At 47.1% G+C, this 19000-nt stretch overlaps 1 protein-coding gene across 2 annotated transcripts in view; it reads left to right on the forward strand.

Annotated features, from left to right (window-relative positions):
• The first annotated feature begins 4647 nt into the window (after positions 1 to 4647).
• SPAG16 (sperm associated antigen 16) overlaps positions 4648 to 19000 on the forward strand; it is a 1801610-nt gene continuing 1787257 nt past the window's right edge. Inside the window, exon 1 of one of the 2 annotated variants that reach the window (XM_063933150.1) lies at positions 4648 to 4976. In XM_063933150.1, the coding sequence (XP_063789220.1) occupies positions 4803 to 4976 (174 nt within the window). In that variant the 5' untranslated portion in view covers positions 4648 to 4802. The remainder of the gene's footprint in view (positions 4977 to 19000) is intronic. The other variant, XM_063933149.1, reaches the window with a different exon arrangement.

Consider the following 19000-nt stretch of genomic DNA (forward strand, 5'->3'; position numbering starts at 1 on the left):
GTATATATATATATATATATATATATATATATATATATATATACATATACATATACACTGTATATAAAGGTAATCACAGAACAAAGTCCCGGGAAGCCGCACTAACACTCTCAAAATAAACAATGCAGGTGTCTGGTCAAAGTAAATGTTATATTAACACATGCCCATCCATAACTTACCAGCTAGGGTGTAGACAGAACCAGCACACTGCTTAATATTGCACGCAGACACTTTGGCACCAGGCACTATGGCACCTTAACTGGTTATCCCCTGAGGAAGGAGACACACCGAAAACGGCTGTTTGGGATTTTGCCAGTAGTCCACAGTTGTCATTCACACGATGAGTATTTGCTTTGCCCTGATGTTTGTGCTTATTTGTTACATGAAGTAAAAAGCTGATTGAATATTAAGCAGTGTGTTGGTTCTGTCTACACCCTAGCTGGAGAGTTATGGATGGACATATATATATATATATATATATATATATATATATATATATATATATATATATATATATATATATATATATACACATATATATATATATATACACACATATATATATATATATATATATATATACAGGTGCGGATTGGGAACAAAAAGCGGCCCTGGAAAAATTTGTACTAGTGGCCCCACATGGGCAGCACCAGAGGTGTAAGGTCTAGCCATGGGCCATGGCAGCAGCACCCCGCCCCCACCCCTGCAAGACTTTCCAGATAGTGGGCATGTCCAGCATTAAGGGGGAAGTTAAAAAGAAATAAAATTAAATATTATGAGCACATTATATGATACACCTTTAGAATTTAGGAAACTATATAATTCTTTAGAAAGATATATTTTCTTGCTTATTACACCAACCGTATCCGAATCACTATTCACTCAATCTTATATGTCAGCCAAGCAGGCAGACAGAGCATACACTAGATCATCTGCAATCACAGGCTAAGTGGCAAAGAAATTTTCATATATGCAAATTTTTTTTAGTGATGTGCACCGGAAATTTTTCGGGTTATGTGTTTTGGTTTTGGATTCGGTTCCGCGGCCGTGTTTTGGATTCAGACGCGTTTTGGCAAAACCTCCCTGAAATTTTTTTGTCGGATTCGGGTGTGTTTTGGATTCGGGTGTTTTTTTTATAAAAAACCCTCAAAAACAGCTTAAATCATAGAATTTGGGGGTCATTTTGATCCCATAGTATTATTAACCTCAATAACCACAATTTCCACTCATTTCCAGTCTATTCTGAACACCTCACAATATTATTTGTAGTCCTAAAATTTGCACCGAGGTCACTGGATGGCTAAGCTAAGCGACCCAAGTGGCCGACACAAACACCTGGCCCATCTAGGAGTGGCACTGCAGTGTCAGACAGGATGGCAGATTTAAAAAATAGTCCCCAAACAGCACATGATGCAAAGAAAAAAAAGAGGTGCAATGAGGTAGCTGTGTGACTAAGCTAAGCGACCCAAGTGGCCGACACAAACACCTGGCCCATCTAGGAGTGGCACTGCAGTGTCAGACAGGGTGGCAGATTTAAAAAATAGTCCCCAAACAGCACATGATGCAAAGAAAAAAAGAGGTGCACCAAGGTCGCCGGATGGCTAAGCTAAGCGACCCAAGTGGCCGACACAAACACCTGGCCCATCTAGGAGTGGCACTGCAGTGTCAGACAGGATGGCAGATTTAAAAAATAGTCCCCAAACAGCACGTGATGCAAAGAAAAAAAGAGGTGCACCAAGGTCGCTGGATGGCTAAGCTAAGCGACCCAAGTGGCCGACACAAACACCTGGCCCATCTAGGAGTGGCACTGCAGTGTCAGACAGGATGGCAGATTTAAAAAATAGTCCCCAAACAGCACATGATGCAAAGAAAAAAAGAGGTGCAATGAGGTAGCTGTGTGACTAAGCTAAGGGACCCAAGTGGCCGACACAAACACCTGGCCCATCTAGGAGTGGCACTGCAGTTTTCTAGCGAGAGGATGAGTGCTCCCATCCTCATGTGAATCTGAACCACTAGCCATGAACATCGGCCAGGGCCTCAGCCGTTCCTAGCCATTCCGTGTCGTAAATGGCATATTGGCAAGTTTACGCTTCTCATCAGACGCTTTTAATTTTGATTTTTGGGTCATTTTACTGAACTTTTGTAGTATACTTGATGACACAGAGGTAGAGCAGTGGACTACTGTACCGTACTGCTATATATATACTGGTGGTCAGCAAAATTCTGCACTATCCTCCTACTATATACTGCACACAACTAAAATGCAGCACAGGTATGGATGGATAGTATACTTGACGACACAGAGGTAGAGCAGTGGACTACTGTACCATACTGCTATATATATATAGTGGTGGTCAGCAAAATTCTGCACTGTCCTTCCTACTATATACTGCGCACAACTAAAATGCAGCACAGGTATGGATGGATAGTATACTTGATGACACAGAGGTAGAGCAGTGGACTACTGTACCGTACTGCTATACATATACTGGTGGTCAGCAAAATTCTGCACTGTCCTACTATATACTGCGCACAACTAAACTGCAGCACAGGTATGGATGCATAGTATACTTGATGACACAGAGGTAGAGCAGTGGACTACTGTACCGTTCTGCTATACATATACTGGTGGTCAGCAAAATTCTGCACTGTCCTCCTACTATATACTGCGCACAACTAAAATGCAGCACAGGTATGGATGGATAGTATACTTGACGACACAGAGGTAGAGCAGTGGACTACTGTTCTGTACTGCTATATATATATACTGGTGGTCAGCAAAATTCTGCACTGTCCTCCTACTATATACTGCGCACAACTAAAATGCAGCACAGGTATGGATGGATAGTATACTTGACGACACAGAGGTAGAGCAGTGGACTACTGTACCGTACTGCTATATATATACTGGTGGTCAGCAAAATTCTGCACTGTCCTCCTACTATATACTGTGCACAACTAAAATGCAGCACAGGTATGGATGGATAGTATACTTGATGACACAGAAGTAGAGCAGTGGACTACTGTACCGTACTGCTATATATATATATACTGGTGGTCAGCAAATTTCTGCACTGTCCTCCTACTATATACTGCGCACAACTAAAATGCAGCACAGGTATGGATGGATAGTATACTTGATGACACAGAGGTAGAGCAGTGGACTACTGTACCGTACTGCTATATATATACTGGTGGTCAGCAAAATTCTGCACTGTCCTCATACTATATACTGCGCACAACTAAAATGCAGCACAGGTATGGATGCATAGTATACTTGTCGACACAGAGGTAGAGCAATGGACTACTGTACCGTAATGCTATATATATACTGGTGGTCACAGCAAAATTCTGCACTGTCCTCCTACTATATACTACAATGCAGCACAGATATGGAGCGTTTTTCAGGCAGAGAACGTAGATATTTTCAGCACACTGAGCACAGATATTTGCAGCACACTGAGCACAGATATTTGCAGCACACTGAGCACAGATATTTGCAGCACACTGAGCACAGAAACTGAGAGAACGCAGCCACGTCCTCTCGCTATCATCTCCAAAGCACGAGTGAAAATGGTGGCGACGCGCGGCTCCTTATATAGAATACGAATCTCGCGAGAATCGGTGCGCTAATTGGTGTTCCCGGTCACTCTACGAAGAAAACGACACCAAAATAACATTAAAAACTCATGTCGACCTTTTGACCTGTCGACCTAGAACATGTCGACCTTAAGACCCTGTCGACCTAGACACCCTGTCAACCTAGTTACTGTCGACCAATAGTGGTCGACCTATACATTGTCGACCTAGTTACTGTCGACTTTCAATACCACACCCCTTTCCATTTATTGTGAGCATCATCTCAAACGTAAACTACTTCTACTCATAGCACCATACTGTACATTCAGTAGCAGATCTTGCCACGGGCAAGCAGGACTTTTGCCCGGGGCGCCGCCTTCCGGAGGGTGCCGGCGCCATCCGGAGGGCGCCGCGCCATGGCAAGATCCGCTGCTGCTGTGGTGCCCCCCTGTTCGTGGGCTGCCCGCTGTGAAGGGAAACTAGAAGCTACGCGTCTAATTTCCCTTCCTGGAGAGGACCTTCACTGTAATGATGTGCGGTGCGCGTTGACGTCATCGCACACCGCACAGCAAAGGTCCTCTCCACGAAGGGAACTAGACGCTTAGCGTCTAGTTTACCTTCGCGGAGAGGACCTTTGCTGTGCGGTGTGCGATGACGTCATCGCGCACCGCACATCCTACAACAGTACAGGAGGCGTAACTGACCACGCCCCCTGTATGAAGCCACGCCCCCTAATGCCGCCCGGGGGGCCAGAAGCACCGGTACCGGCCCTGTGTACATTTAAATGGTGTGGATTGTTAGATCTGCACTAAAAAGGTCAGTCAATAGGTTGACCACTAATGGTCGACATGCATTAGAGCGACAGGGTCAAAAGGTCAACATGTAAATGTAGACAGTAGAAAAGGTCGACAGGGTCAAAAATCGACACGTACAGAAATGCCACCAATATTAATAACACCCTACCCAGGGCCGGCGCCACCACTAGGCAGCTGCTTATGGGCGGCGTCACTTGAGGAGCGGCAACGCTGAGAGAGATGAAATAGTGAATGACAGCCAGGAGGATGTGTGTTGCGCTGGCCGGGAGGAATGTGCGACACCTGCTCCATGCTCACCCTGGGTCGGATCTGCCGTGTGGGGGCTGTAGTGGAGCCGCATGTCTGAGTCCTGCACCGCCTCTCCCTCCTGCCTTGGCGCTCGTTCCACCCCTTCCTTCCCCCGACCCGATGACTGGGGAAAAGCCGCGATCGCGACTGCGACCGCAGCAGGAACTCTTGGCAGTCAAGTCAAGCCAGCCGGGAGAGAGAGGTAGATGCTGCGCATACACAGCAACAGCGCCAGCTCTCTTATATCCACACAAGTCACAATTACCTGCCGGTGTCTCCCCTCTGTATCCCCAGGTATGTGTGCACTATATATATGTGTGTATGTATGTATGTATATGTGTGTGTTGTGTAGTGTGTGCAGTACACTGTAATAAGGCTTTCTGGTGGTCAGCTTGTAGTCAACGTTTCAATGCACTAATGTGTTAGCATTTTCATGATGTCCTTGAAGCATTGACTATAAGCTGATTACCAGAAAGCCTTATTATATGGTTGGAGTGCCGCTATTCTGCAAGGATATACTGCGTGTGTATATATCTATATATATTTATATATCAAGTATGTAATGTTTAGCACTCCCAAATACATTATGTTACCAGGTGCCATCCACAAAGTTGTATATATATATATATATATATATATATTCCAAGGAAGGCAGCGGCACTTCAGGATTTGTTGTGATGAAAAACTTGTATTAAACGTTACACAAGCATAACCATGCTTATGTAACTTTTAATACAATTTTTTCTGCGTATGTGCATACTTTTTTTAAATGCGTGGAGTGGCGCCGATTAGAACAGGAGTATACAGTATCTTATCAATGTCTCCCTAATCATAACCCCTAACCCTAGTACCTCAACCCAAACTGATAAACCAACAATAATATCCTATTCCTAATACTCTAAATCCATCCCCCATACCAACCCTAATACCCTAGCTAAAACCGCTAAAATAATCCTAATACCCTCACCGTAATATCCTAACCCAATCCAGTAACTAACCCTAACCCCTAACCTATCCTGAATACTCTAGTCTCTAACCATAGGAGCAGACTGGATAGGCCATAATGCTCTTATCTGCCGTCAACTTCTATGTGAAGAAAATATTCTTTGGCGCAGCACAAACTCACATTTATCAGGCAGTTGCTGTGGAACTTATTAGACACCGCCTGCGCACATTTTCACCTGAGGGGCTGGCTATTGAAGGGGGGGTAAAGTGCGCTGACGATTTGCCTAGGGTGCCGAGAAACCTTGCACCGGCCCTGACCCTACCACATATACATCCCTGAGCTTTACTGTCAAGTCTCTTCTGAGTTTTACGGGGTAATTCAGATTTGATCGCCGGGCTGCGTATTTTGCTGTCCTGCGTTCAGATAGTCGCCGCCTACAGGGGGAGTGTATTTTCGCCGTTCAAGTGTGCGATGCTATGTGTACGGTGAGCTGCTAAAATTTTGTGTGTCCAGTCTCTGTGCAGCCCAGGACTTAATTATCCAGTACAATCACATCAGGCTGATCGGGGCCGGAGCTGACGTCAGACACCCTCCCTGAAAACGCTTGGGCACGCCTGCGTTTTCCCAGACACTCCCTGTAAACGGTCAGTTGCCACCCAAAAACGGCCTCTTCCTGTCAATCACCTTGCGAACGCCTGTGCAAACAGATTTTTCGCACCATCCCGCCGCTGACCAGCGATGCCCTTTGTTGTTGTCCAATGCGCGTGCGCATTGCGGTGCATGCGCATTTAGTATCTGATCGCCCGCTGTGCAAAACGCACAGCAGCAATCAGATCTGAATTACCTCCATAGTGCGGGCGCCCACAGAAAATGCTAACGCCCCTGTCTGTTAATCAGGCAGAGGCGTTTGCGAGGCGGGGCGGCGACGCTCAGTTTCCTAAGCGGAGATGGAGCACTGAAGGGGCAGAGGTGGGGAAACGTGGGCGGCGTCATCCAAACGTGGAGGTGTGGTGTGGGCATGTTTACGATGGCTGCGTGACGTCACACATAGCTGCCGTGATCAGAAAGATGGCGACGGGCCTCCTGCGGGAGCCGGCGGGAGGCAACCCTAATTTCTGTGATCAAGCAGAAGTTGCGGTCCGGCCACGCCTGGACCGCACCCACGTAACGGCAGCCAAACGCCGCCGTTTCGCCCCCTTCCGCCCAGCGACCGCCTCTGCCTGTCAATCAATCAGGCAGAGGCGATCGCATCCCTGCTATGGCTTTCGTCTGTCTGGCATGCGCCACTGCACTGCGGCGCATGCGCAGTAGGGGCCCGTTTGCTCGGCTGCGTTAAAAATCAGAACGGGTCAGAATGACCCCCTATATACAATATATATGAATATAAAACAAGGCAGCATTCTCAGCAGGCAATAAAGTGCGTACACAGGACTCACACTTTCCATAGCACAGAAGGCAGCTCACAGTACTACAAATAGGTGTCTATCTTTTGGTAAAACTGACAGATCAATAGAAATATTCATGTGATGTAAATGTCTGCTCGTTCTTTCTTTTTGTTCAATTAACTGCTAAACATTGTCGGCGGTTTGCCTGTATTTAGATGTTGTGTTCAGTGCTTGTTCTTGCTGTTCAATCAAGAACTACATCAGGGATGAGTCGAACATCGTGTTCGAGGGGGTTTTTGTTTGTTTTTTTAATACATTTTACAGTATATTTGGGTAGCAAGAAAAATCACAAGTGCATTTATTATACAGTACTAGTTACCAGCCCATCAACAGTATTGTCAGCCCGGGCGGATGTGTGCGGCCGAATGGAGCAACACTTGAATTGCTCTGTCGGGCACCATCTAGTGGCGGCCGGCGCGCAAGAATACTTGGATTCCTCCATAGAGGTGAGGAGCAGCGCTAGCCTTTTATTATATAGGATGTGCCAACAGTACTAGGGTTGTAGCTAGCAGTGAGCGGGCGGTGCCAGTGCCCAGGGTGCAGAGCCTAGAGCCTACCTCCCAACTGTCTCGATTGTGGTGGGACGGTCCCATTTTTCTTAAAGGGGCAATCAATTAGAAAGCATGGTTTTGCCTTGTTAGTGACTGCCTCTTTAAAAAAAACACCCGAGATCGGACAGCATTCCGCACCTCCGGCGATCTCAGACTCCATTACATCCCGCCAAGGAATTTGACCCAAGTAGCTAATGCCATCATCAGATGGCTTAAGGCATTGCAGCCTATAGTCTACATTCCACAAAAGTTACCAGGAGAGGGATCTGTAGAATCCCTCCCTGTCACACTCCGCTCACACATGCATGGTCAGCAGAACATGCATGTGCAGTAATGCAACCAGGACGTAAATTGTGTTAACGGTCAGTTAACTTATACACATTACAGGAACGGGCATCTGTTGGAGCCCCTGTCCCTGCATTTGTGTTTTAATACAACCTGGCTGTACATCATTTCTTAATGTCTTCATAAGCAGTGATAATTATAATTAATCAATGGTCCCTAAGGAGATAATTGATAAAAGTTATAAATAGTTTATTTGTGGTTGTCTTATATTTTGTTCAACTTTGAGATCATGATCCTGTATCCAAGCTTAATTGGTGTGGCCAACCATTAGAGAGACTCGCAAAGAACAGGGCACCTTTAAAAAGGAGGCGGCAGGGGTGGGTCAGGACCACACACTTTGATTGGCAGAAGGGCTAATCTTGGTTTAGTGTCCATAGAAACAAACCAAGCACCCAATTATATCCATGATCCACCAAGTTACTGACCCCTAAGGAGGGGTTGGGGCCCTCCGGCAGTGGGGCCCACCAAGGATTTCCCCTGTGCACCTGTGGGCCAGTCCAACCCTGGCTTTATGTTCAGAAACAATCTACAAAAGCCAGAGCCGGCCATAGGCAATTGCCTGGGGCATTTGATATGCCTAGGGGCATCAGCAGCTTCTGCTGATTAAAATGATATGTGGCATGCCTGTATTCTGTGTGTAGCATTTCATATGCAGATACAGCCACAGTCACACACAGTATATAGGCATGCTGCATATCATTTTAACCAGCAGAAGCTGCTTGTGCATCCTAGCCACATAGCAATGCAAATAGGATGCATTTTCATTAAAAAAAAAAAGGTGCCCGACGTTAGCATTGATGCAAGATTTGTGAGGACACATCTGTATCCAAGCAGAGGCAGAGGTCACAGTGTTAGTGGCAGTGTGAGTGCTGTGTGCACGTGAGTGGGTTGGTTGTGCAGTAGTGTTCGGAATATGTGTAAGGAGCATTATGTGTGTCATGTAAAAATGCATTAATAATGTGCAACATATGTGTAAAGGGCCACTATGTGTGTCATTATGTGTATAAGGGCATTAATAATGTGCGGCATATGTGTAACAGGGTACTACTGTATGTGTGTCATTATGTGTATTGGGGCACTAATAATGTGCAGCAAATGTGTAGGGGGCACTGAGTGTGTCATTATGTGTATAAGGGCATTAATAATGTGTGCCATATGTGTAAGGTACATTATGTGTAAAAGGGCATTAATAAAGGTTGTCATAATGTGTAAGGTGCATTATGTTTATAAGGACATTAATGTGTCTCATATGTGTAGGGGGCATTACTGTGTGGAATTATGTATAAATGCATTACTAATGTGTGGCATTATGTGTATAAGGTGCTCTACTATGTAGCGTTGCATACAGAAAGGGCACTACTGTGTCTAATGTGAATAAAGAGGAATAAGGTGTGGTGTAATGTGAATAAGGAGCAATTCAGTGTGATGTAATGTGAATAAGGGGCTCTACTGTGAGGAGTAACGTTTATAAGGTAAAGTGATACTACTGTGGGATGTAATATGAATTATGGACACTATCGCAAGATAAAATGTGAATAAAGTTGCAGTACTGTGTGGCGTAATTGGAATTGGGGTTACTATTGTGTGGCCATGGCCCCTTCCCAGCAAGAAGATGCCCCTTTTTGGGCTGTGCGTCAAATGTGCGAACTGTTCCTATTTAAAATATAGGGGGTACAAGGACTGCTATGGGTGAGGGGTGATGGTGCTGGGAAAGAGGTGCAAGGTCAGAGGCAGAACCAGCGGTGGTGCTAGGGGGCACCAGCCAAAATCTTGCCTAGGGCATCATATTGGTTAGGGCCGGCTCTGACAAAAGCCACCATGGTTACCAAAAGTACCAGTATTGCATTTACGGACAGTAAATAAAAAAAGATCAATTTTGTCTGTCAGTTAACAAATTGTGATATTACTAACAATGCAAATCTGAACTAAAATAAAACTGAACGCTGATAACAATGATGTCATCACTTTGGAATGGAATGACAGTTGCTCTGAAGTCTGACCCCTATACCTGTGTCAAAGATGCACAGAAGAGAGTAAGGGGGTGGTTATAGAGAGAGGCGGTGGTGGGGGAGCGAGATGAAGAGATACGGAGAAAGTGTTGGGATGGGTTGGAGAGAAAAAAAAAGGAAGGGAAAGGAAGGGGGAGGGGTGGATACAGAGAGAAAAAAATATATATGCCAGCCAATGATGGGCCTTACAGTTAGTCAACACATACAATGGGGGGAATTAAAATGTTTGAAAAGTCGGTTGGGTGTCTGTTTTTTAGAAAAAAAACAGACACCCTACTGACTTTTCAAACATTTGAATTTCCCCCAATGTGTGTCAACAGCTGTTTCTAGGTTGCAGGCATTCTAATGCTGATGCGTTTAATGTGATATACGTAATGATGTGTGGCTTATGTCCATACATGTGCATAGTGATTTCACCTGGAGGGGATCCTCTCTGGCTTTACTGATCCCTTATACCCCTTTCACATCGCACAAATAACCCGGTATCGACCCGGCATATTTCCGGGTCGACACGGGTCAGTCTGCGGTGTGAAAGCGCCAAGTCCAAATTCCCGGGTCGCCTGACCCGGTAATTCAACCTGGGTTATAAGCAGTTATTCCCGGGTTGAATACCGGGTCAGTGGCTGTGTAAACGGATTCCTGGGTCGATGCGACCCGGGACCCGTTTACTAGATAGGGAGAGGCGGAGCAGAGATGACCTCATCTCCCAGCGCCGCCTCCACCTCCGCCCCGCTTCCGGCTCTGCCCCCCACCGCTATGGCAACCGACCCGGCATATTGCCGGGTCGGACAGCCAGCCAAAATGTGTAGGAGAGTCTCCAATGCCGGATCCCACCCGGGATGGACCCGTTTCCAATTTCCGTGTGGGATCCGGCATTGGAGATGTGAAAGAGGTATTATTGGAAGGTATTAATAATGCCATGTTTAGCTATTAAATTGAGTCAGCCTGGTGTCCCCATAGAGTTCAGTGGAGATTGGCTAAAATGCTTGGTCATCACTAATATAGTCCTAGGAGCTAGAGTATAATATAGTCCTAGGAGCTAGAGTATACTATAGTCCTAGGAGCTAGAGTATAATATAGTCCTAAGAGCTAGAGTATAATATAGTCCTAGGAGCTAGAGTATAATATAGTCCTAGGAGCTAGAGTATAATATAGTCCTAGGAGCTAGAGTATAATATAGTCCTAGGAGCTAGAGTATAATATAGTCCTAGGAGCTAGAGTATAATATAGTCCTAGGAGCTAGAGTATAATTTAGCATAGGAGCTAGAGTATAATATAGTCCTAGGAGCTAGAGTATAATATAGTCCTAGGAGCTAGAGTATAATATAGTCCTAGGAGCTAGAGTATAATTTAGTCCTAGGAGCTAGAGTATAATATAGTCCTAGGAGCTAGAGTATAATTTAGTCCTAGGAGCTAGAGTATAATATAGTCCTAGGAGCTAGAGTATAATTTAGTCCTAGGAGCTAGAGTATAATATAGTCCTAGGAGCTAGAGTATAATTTAGTCCTAGGAGCTAGAGTATAATATAGTCCTAGGAGCTAGAGTATAATATAGTCCTAGGAACTAGAGTATAATATAGTCCTAGGAGCTAGAGTATAATATAGTCCTAGGAGCTAGAGTATAATATAGTCCTAGGAACTAGGAGACCAAATAATGAGACTTTGCACAGGCAACTGGACAACCACCCCCCACAGGTGGCTGATTTTTGAAGGAAGTGGAAAAGGGGGTATAAGAGTAAAGAATCTGCAATGGTTTCACTGGGATCAGTGGCACACATTATGCTGACAAGCCCCACTGCACGCATGGCAAAAATGGGGCATGGTCTTGTGGGAAGGGGGTATGGCATCGCAGCCCAACCCCGTTTTCATCACTCCGGGGTCGTGCCCCGGAGATGCTAGGCTACCCCCGGAGACTCTGCCGGCAATGCCAGCTCCTACACTGTTACAGGAGCCGAGTCATGGTGCAGTACCCGCCTCCTGACACTGAGGAAGAGTCAGCATTTTGGTGCCACCCCTTGGAGCGTGACACACACCCTCTTAATGACGCCACTGAGAATCGGAAGTGTAAGATGCTATACAATATAAATATAGATACCTTAAGGTTTAGGCACATTTTCTCCGTGGGGGGTGGGGGGGGGGGGGGGGAATGACGCAGCTCTCCCCTTTAGCTACATATTGGGCCTGACAACTGTAAATGAGGCCCCTTTATGGTTATTGCTCAGTCAGGACACCGCAGATGAATCTGAGTTATCCATATCTAGTTAATGCTTGCTGTGACAGAAATCCATCCTGACTGAAGCATCTCCGCAATAGCATTGCAGGGCCAAGTGCGATCACTAAATCATGTTATATCTGATCAGGTGACTTTTTACTTATAAACAAAGCACTGTAACATGGAATATAAACGTGTTCATGCTTAGAACATTAGTCATCCTTCCATGTAGCAATGTGCCCATAAGCCGTCATTCACACACACATTAGGAATGGAATGTGAATGCATTTGTCATTCTTTATAGCATTCACCACATTCTAGGATTTTTAATGGCAGAGAACAATCATTGCCCCCCAAACACACCTGCATTGTATTACATTTATCGTGGTCTGTATTCATTTATGTTTCAAGGTCTCTTGGTAGTCTAAGACTATCCAGATGTAACTAACACTTGTTCTGGCATGATAGATAGATAGATCGATCGATCGATCGATCGATAGATAGATCGATAGATAGATAGATAGATAGATAGATAGATAGATAGAAAATTTGGATGGCATTGTCACTATTGTATAGGTTATACCCCTTTCACACCGCAGCTTGAACCCGGTAAATTGCCGATTTTTCTGGCTTCCTAAACGGTTCCAGCTGCGATGTGAAAGGGTCACCTTCAATTTACCGTTTTCAAAATACCGGTATTTTGAAACGGTAAAAAAGCAGGGTCCTACTCGTTTCAGACCCGTTTCATTGTGCAGTGTGAAAGGGTCTGAAACGGTATTTGCAAGCCCCAGAAGGTGATAGGCTGTCTCCATGTGTGATCTCACCAGGCAGAAGCAGGGAAAAAAAACATTTAAAATGACAACCACTGTTTTGTATGGGTGAAACGGGTTCAGTGTGAAAGGTACCAAAACGGTAATATACTGGTTACAACATGCGATGTGAAGGGGGTTTAACTGCTCAGACCCGTTTTAAGAACCATTTAAAGAACCGTTTCAAAAGCAGGTTTTGCGATGTGAAAGCAGCATTAGTCACCTAGAAAGAAACTGAGGTATGTATGATCTTGATGTGACATTAGGTAAACGAGCAATGAAGGAAAAAACAGATGTTGACACTTAGCGTGTGCAGTGTGCAGGCTCCTCAAGTCCAAAAAGAGTACACTATGGCCCTCATTCCGAGTTGTTCGCTCGCTAGCAGATTTTAGCAGCATGGCACACGCTAGGCCGCCGCCCTCTGGGAGTGGATCTTAGTTTAGCAGAATAGCGAATGAAAGATTAGCAGAACTGCTACTAAATAATTCCCTGCAGTTTCTGAGTAGCTCCAGACTTACTCCTAGATTGAGATCACCTCAGTCCGTTTAGTTCCTGGTTTGACGTCACAAACACGCCCTGCGTTCGGCCAGCCACTCCCCCGTTTCTCCAGCCACTCCCGCGTTTTTCCCTGGCACGCCTGCTTTTTTTAGCACACTCCCTGAAAACGTAGAGTTGCCGCCCAGAAACACCCACTTCCTGTCAATCACACTCCGATCACTCGAGCGTTGAAAAAACGCTGCTCGAGCTTGTGTAAATCTCCAAAGTTTTGTGTTAAATTACTTAACGCATGCGCGCTGCGTACCATGCGCATGCGCATTTTCCACCTAATCGCTCCGTTGCGAAAAACGTCAACGAGCGAACAACTCGGAATGACCCCCAATATGTATATACAGGTTGAGTATCCCATAACCAAATATTCCGAAATACAGACTTTTTTGAGTGAGACTGAGATAGTGAAACCTTTGTTTTCTGATGGCTCAATGTACACAAACTTTGTTTAATACACAAAGTTATTAAAAATATTGTATTAAATGACCTTCAGGCTGTGTGCATAAGGTGTATATGAAACATAAATGCATTCTGTGCTTAGACTTGGGTCCCATGATATCTTATTATGGTATGCAATTATTCCAAACTACGGAAAAATCTGATACCCAAAATACTTCTGGTCCCAAGCAGTGGCGGATTTACCGCTAGGCATCATAGGCGTCCGCTTAGGGCCCCACGAGTGTCAGGGGGGCCCGGCCACGGAGCAGCGTTAGAGCAGTGTTTTGTTTTTTTTGTGTTTTTTTTGCAGAGTACGGACGGGAGCCGGAGCCGGAGGGGACATCACATATGAAGCTAAACCGGCCCCAGCAGGCTGTCAGCACATCCTGATTGGATTGCTGCCGCTGGGACCAGCACCAGCTCACGCCCTCTCCGCTGTCAGTCACAGTCACACTCACAGTGCATAGTGGCGCCGCACACGTGACGTGACTTTGCAGCACGGAGAGAGAGTCGAGGAGCTCAGTCAGCCCAGCCTCAGGCCAGCGGACTCTGAGACATTTCCCCAATCTCAACTTATGTAAGTGAGCCGCTGGCAGCTGGCTCGCAGCACAGTCTGTTGGGGGGGGGGGGGTCTGAAGTCCAGGGCCGCCGTATAGTGTCGGGGGGTGGGGGGGGGGGGTGGGATCGTCTGTTCCAGGGACGTGCAGTCAGGGGAGGCAGTGCCTCCCCTGTCATTAATGAGTAAAATAATACAAAGAAGATACTTATGACACATAAGTATCTTCTTTATTATTTTACCTATCATTAATGTGTGAAAATCAGTTTGGGAGGCACCGATCGTGGTGCCTCCCGTAGTGATTGGGAAAGGTATGGGGAGCGGGCGCGGGCGGGGCCTAGCAATGGGCAGGAAAAGCCCATTGAAATAACATGGGAAAGCGGCACCATTAGTGGTGCCGCTTTCCTACAGGGACATACTTTCAACCTATGAAAGCACGTCCCTGTGAGTGAAGCCACAGTGATTGGCCAGCGGATCCGTCACTGGATCCGCTGTCAATTACCGGAGGTGCGGGATGCGGCGGGCCGGGCGGCGGAGAGGCAGGCGGCGGGACGCGGCATTCAGGCCCCTTGTGCAGAGTTTGGCAGCGGAAGCGGTACCCATTTCAAAAATGGCGCCTCAGCGTAATTTTTTAAATTCAAGATGGCCGCCGCGAGCCAATCATGGCTCGCCGCGTCATCGCCCCGCCCCCTCCCGCTGACTTATATAAGTCAGCGCGAGGCAGCGCCTGTCAGTCCGACGGCGGAGGAGGAGCGGAGAAGAGCTCCTGAAGACTGAAGACGCCGTGGAAGTCCTGGATGGGCGGCGGCTATGCAAAAGAGCTTAGCAGCCGCCGCCCACCAGGTGAAGATGCTGGAAGTCCTGGGAAGGCGGCGGCCATGCAAAAGAGCTTAAAGGCTGCCGCCTCCCAGGTGAAGACGTCGTGGAAGTCCTGGATGGGCACCGGCTATGCAAAAGAGCTTAGCAGCCGCCGCCCACCAGGTGAAGACGCCGAAGCAAGATCCCAGAAGCCCTGGGGAGGTGGCGCCCCCCCCAGGTGAAGACGCCGTAAGCCCTGGGAAGGCGGCGGCCATGCAAAAGAGCTTAAAGGCCGCCGCCCCCAGGTGAAGACCCAGTTTAATAAAGGATTTTTTAAAGAATGTGTCGTGTTTTTTTTTCAATATTTTCTTTACAGGTGGACTTCAGGTGCCAGCGGGCCCTTTATGTCCGGGCATGCTGGCACTTGTGGTTCTCCAAGTACCAGCATGCTGGGGCAGGGTTGCTGGGATCTGTAGGCCACCTGTAAAGAACAGAACATACAATGAACCCCGCACCCACCGCCACCAGGGGTACGGGGCATAGCACTGGGCTATCAGCCCAGTGCTGGTTGTTGCTCAGTAGGGGGGACCCCATTTAGATTTTTTGGGGGCCCCACTTTCCGAGGAATTCCAGCCCTGGGCTGACTGGTTTGGGGGGTGTTTAATGGCATGGCAGGGGGACCCCACACTGAGTGTCTCCCCTGCTATGGCATTATCCCCCCTGGCTGGTTCTGCCTGGTGCTGGTTTTAGTGGTGTGGGGGGACTGCACTTTTTTTTTTTCGGGGGGGGTGTTTAGCTGCAGTGCCTCCCCAGGCCCTGACCTCACCGCACGTCACCGGTCTGTTCAGAACTTCTGACTCAGAAGTCCAGGCCTGCGCCGCTGTACAGTGTCCGGGGAGGGGGGGGGGGGGGGGGCGGGGGGGGGGGGGGGGGGAGTCTGGTCTGAAGTCCGTGCATCTTCCTCTCTGTACTCGGACTGTACTGTAATGTAATGCTGTCCCCTGAGTGTCCTTGAAGAGTGACTGGAATCAGTTGATCCCTGAGCTTATAATAAATACCATTTTCTATATCAATTCCCTGGTATGTATGTATATATATGTGTATAGATATATATATATATATATATATACACAGCAAATACCATATGTATGGAAAGGATGGCACTCCACAGACTTCTTAAATAGGATGAATTTATTATCCATGGATAATAAATTCATCCTATTTAAGAAGTCCGTGGAGTGCCATCCTTCCCATACATATGGGATTTGCTGTGGATTTTCTGTAGGAACGGCACCCCGGCAGCTGCATAGCATCACTGAGTGCCTCTCAACCTATGTATATATATATATATATATATATATATATATATATATATTGGTCGAAGTGGGGCGGTATGGCATACCGCCACTTCTTCCACTGACCCCATATGTGGGTTTTTTTCAATTAAATGAAAGAGGGTGCAGCAGGAGGCGAGGGAAGTGGCCATCCTGCTGCACATGGTGCTCCCGTCCCTGCTCGGCGGCTGTGTAGTGCGCTGGACTAGTTAACAGCCGCCCAGCCGCTCACTGCCGCCAGCTGCCCACCGCTCACCGCCACCAGCCGCTCACCGCCACCAACCTGCACACCACCGCCCACCACTCACCGCTGCCAGCCGCCCACCCGCTAGCCACTCACCAGCAACAAATGGGGGTCAGATGGACCTCACCGCACCAAAGGCCTCCTTATCACCGCCGCTGCCCATGGGTGCCTCCGCCGACCAAAGTCAGGTAATGTTCCTCTGCTTCCCTGCTGTCACTCTCTCTTTCTGTCCCTGCTGTCACTCTCTCGCTCTGCTGTCACTCTCTCTCTCTCCCTGCTGTCAGTCTCTCTCTCCCTGCTGTCACTCTCTCTCTCTCCCTGCTGTCACTCTCTCTCTCCCTGCTGTCACTCTCTCTCTCCCTGCTGTCACTCACTCTCTCCCTGCTATCACTCTGTCTGTCCCTGTCCCTGTTGTGGATCATACCATGTGCTCTAATGTGAATTTCAGCTCATTCAGTGGGCTACAAGGTGAATTTCGGCTCATTCAGTGTGCAATAATGTGAATTTCGGCTCATTCAGTGTGCCATAATGTGAATTTCGGCTCATTCAGTGTGCCATAATGTGAATTTCGGCTCATTCAGTGTGCTATAATAAACACCCATTTTTTTGGCGCACAGTACCTCTATGGGGCACTCTCTGTCTGATTGGTCGCCGCTTAGCCCCGCCGGGAGAGCACACAGACACAGACGCTCTCATTCTAGTGAATGGGGCGCGTGCGTGTCACGGACACGTGCGCGCCCCAGACGCGGTGATAGGCCCAGGCACAGACGGAACTCCATCTGTAATGTAAGGGGGCATAAGTCAGAACAAAAATATAGTGCTATGGATTGTTTGAGGTAGGGGGGCCCCAAATCGGTATTTAGCTTAGGGCCCCATGAGGTCTAAATCCGCCTCTGGTCCCAAGCATTTTGGATTAGGGATACTCAACCTATAAATATAAATTTTTGGGGAGAAAAATACCTTTTGGGACTGTTTATGAACTATGGAGACATATTATTTTTTCCAGAAGACATCCACGTGAGTGAAGCCGCGGGCAAACTCTAGTCCACAACAATGAGGCCTCCATAATCTACAATACTTAGCATTATCTGACGTTGGGCCTAATTCAGACCTGATCGCTAGCAGGCGATTTTTGCACTGCTGCCATCAGATAGTCGCCGCCCATAGGGGGAGTGTATTTTCATTGTGCAAGTGTGCGATCGCATGTGTAGCAGAGCTGTACAAACAGATTTTGTGCAGTCTCTGCACAGTCCAGGACTTACTCAGCCGCTGCGATCACTTCAGCCTGTCTAGGACCGGAATTGACGTCAGGAACCCTCCCTGCTAACGCATGGACACGCCTGCGTTTTTCCAGACACTTCCTGAAAATGGTTAGTTGACACCCACAAACTCCTTCTTCCTGTCAATCTCCTTGCGATCACCTGTGCGAACGAATCCATCACACAAACCCATCGCTGAGCGGCGATCCGCTTTGTACCCGTGCGACACGCCAGCGCATTGCGGTGCATATGCATTTGCAGTTTGTGCCTGATCGCCCGCTGTGCACGTGATCAGGTCTGAATCACCGTCGTTGTCTGCTTGATCTAATGGGCCCTACACACTTAGCGATTACGATGGTCGATAGGAACGATATCGTTAAAAAATTAACAATAAATCGTTTATATCTTCCCGTGTATATGCATCAACGATGAACGATGCGCGACCACACGATCGTTCATCATTGATCTATCCTCGTTTATACATGCAAGTCAATTTGGACAATATAGATCAGGGGTAGCCAACCCTGGTCCTCGAGAGCCACCAACAGTTAATGTATTCCAGGTCTTCTCACAGAATCCAACTGTGGATCTTTTAAAATGTGTCAGTTAGTAATGACCTGTGCAGTGTGCACCTGCTAGGTGAGCTGGAAAACATGAACTGTTGGTAGCTCTCGAGGACCAGGGTTGGCTACCACTGATATAGATGTATGTACTCTCATATCATCCAAATTGGCCATCGATATCATCCAGTGTGTAGGCAAAAATCGGCAGAAAAATCGACCATCGATAATATAGTTGGGCGATAAAATCGCTAACATCGCCCA

This window comes from Pseudophryne corroboree, chromosome 7, assembly GCF_028390025.1.
Source record: "Pseudophryne corroboree isolate aPseCor3 chromosome 7, aPseCor3.hap2, whole genome shotgun sequence".
NCBI classification, from domain to species: domain Eukaryota; kingdom Metazoa; phylum Chordata; class Amphibia; order Anura; family Myobatrachidae; genus Pseudophryne; species Pseudophryne corroboree.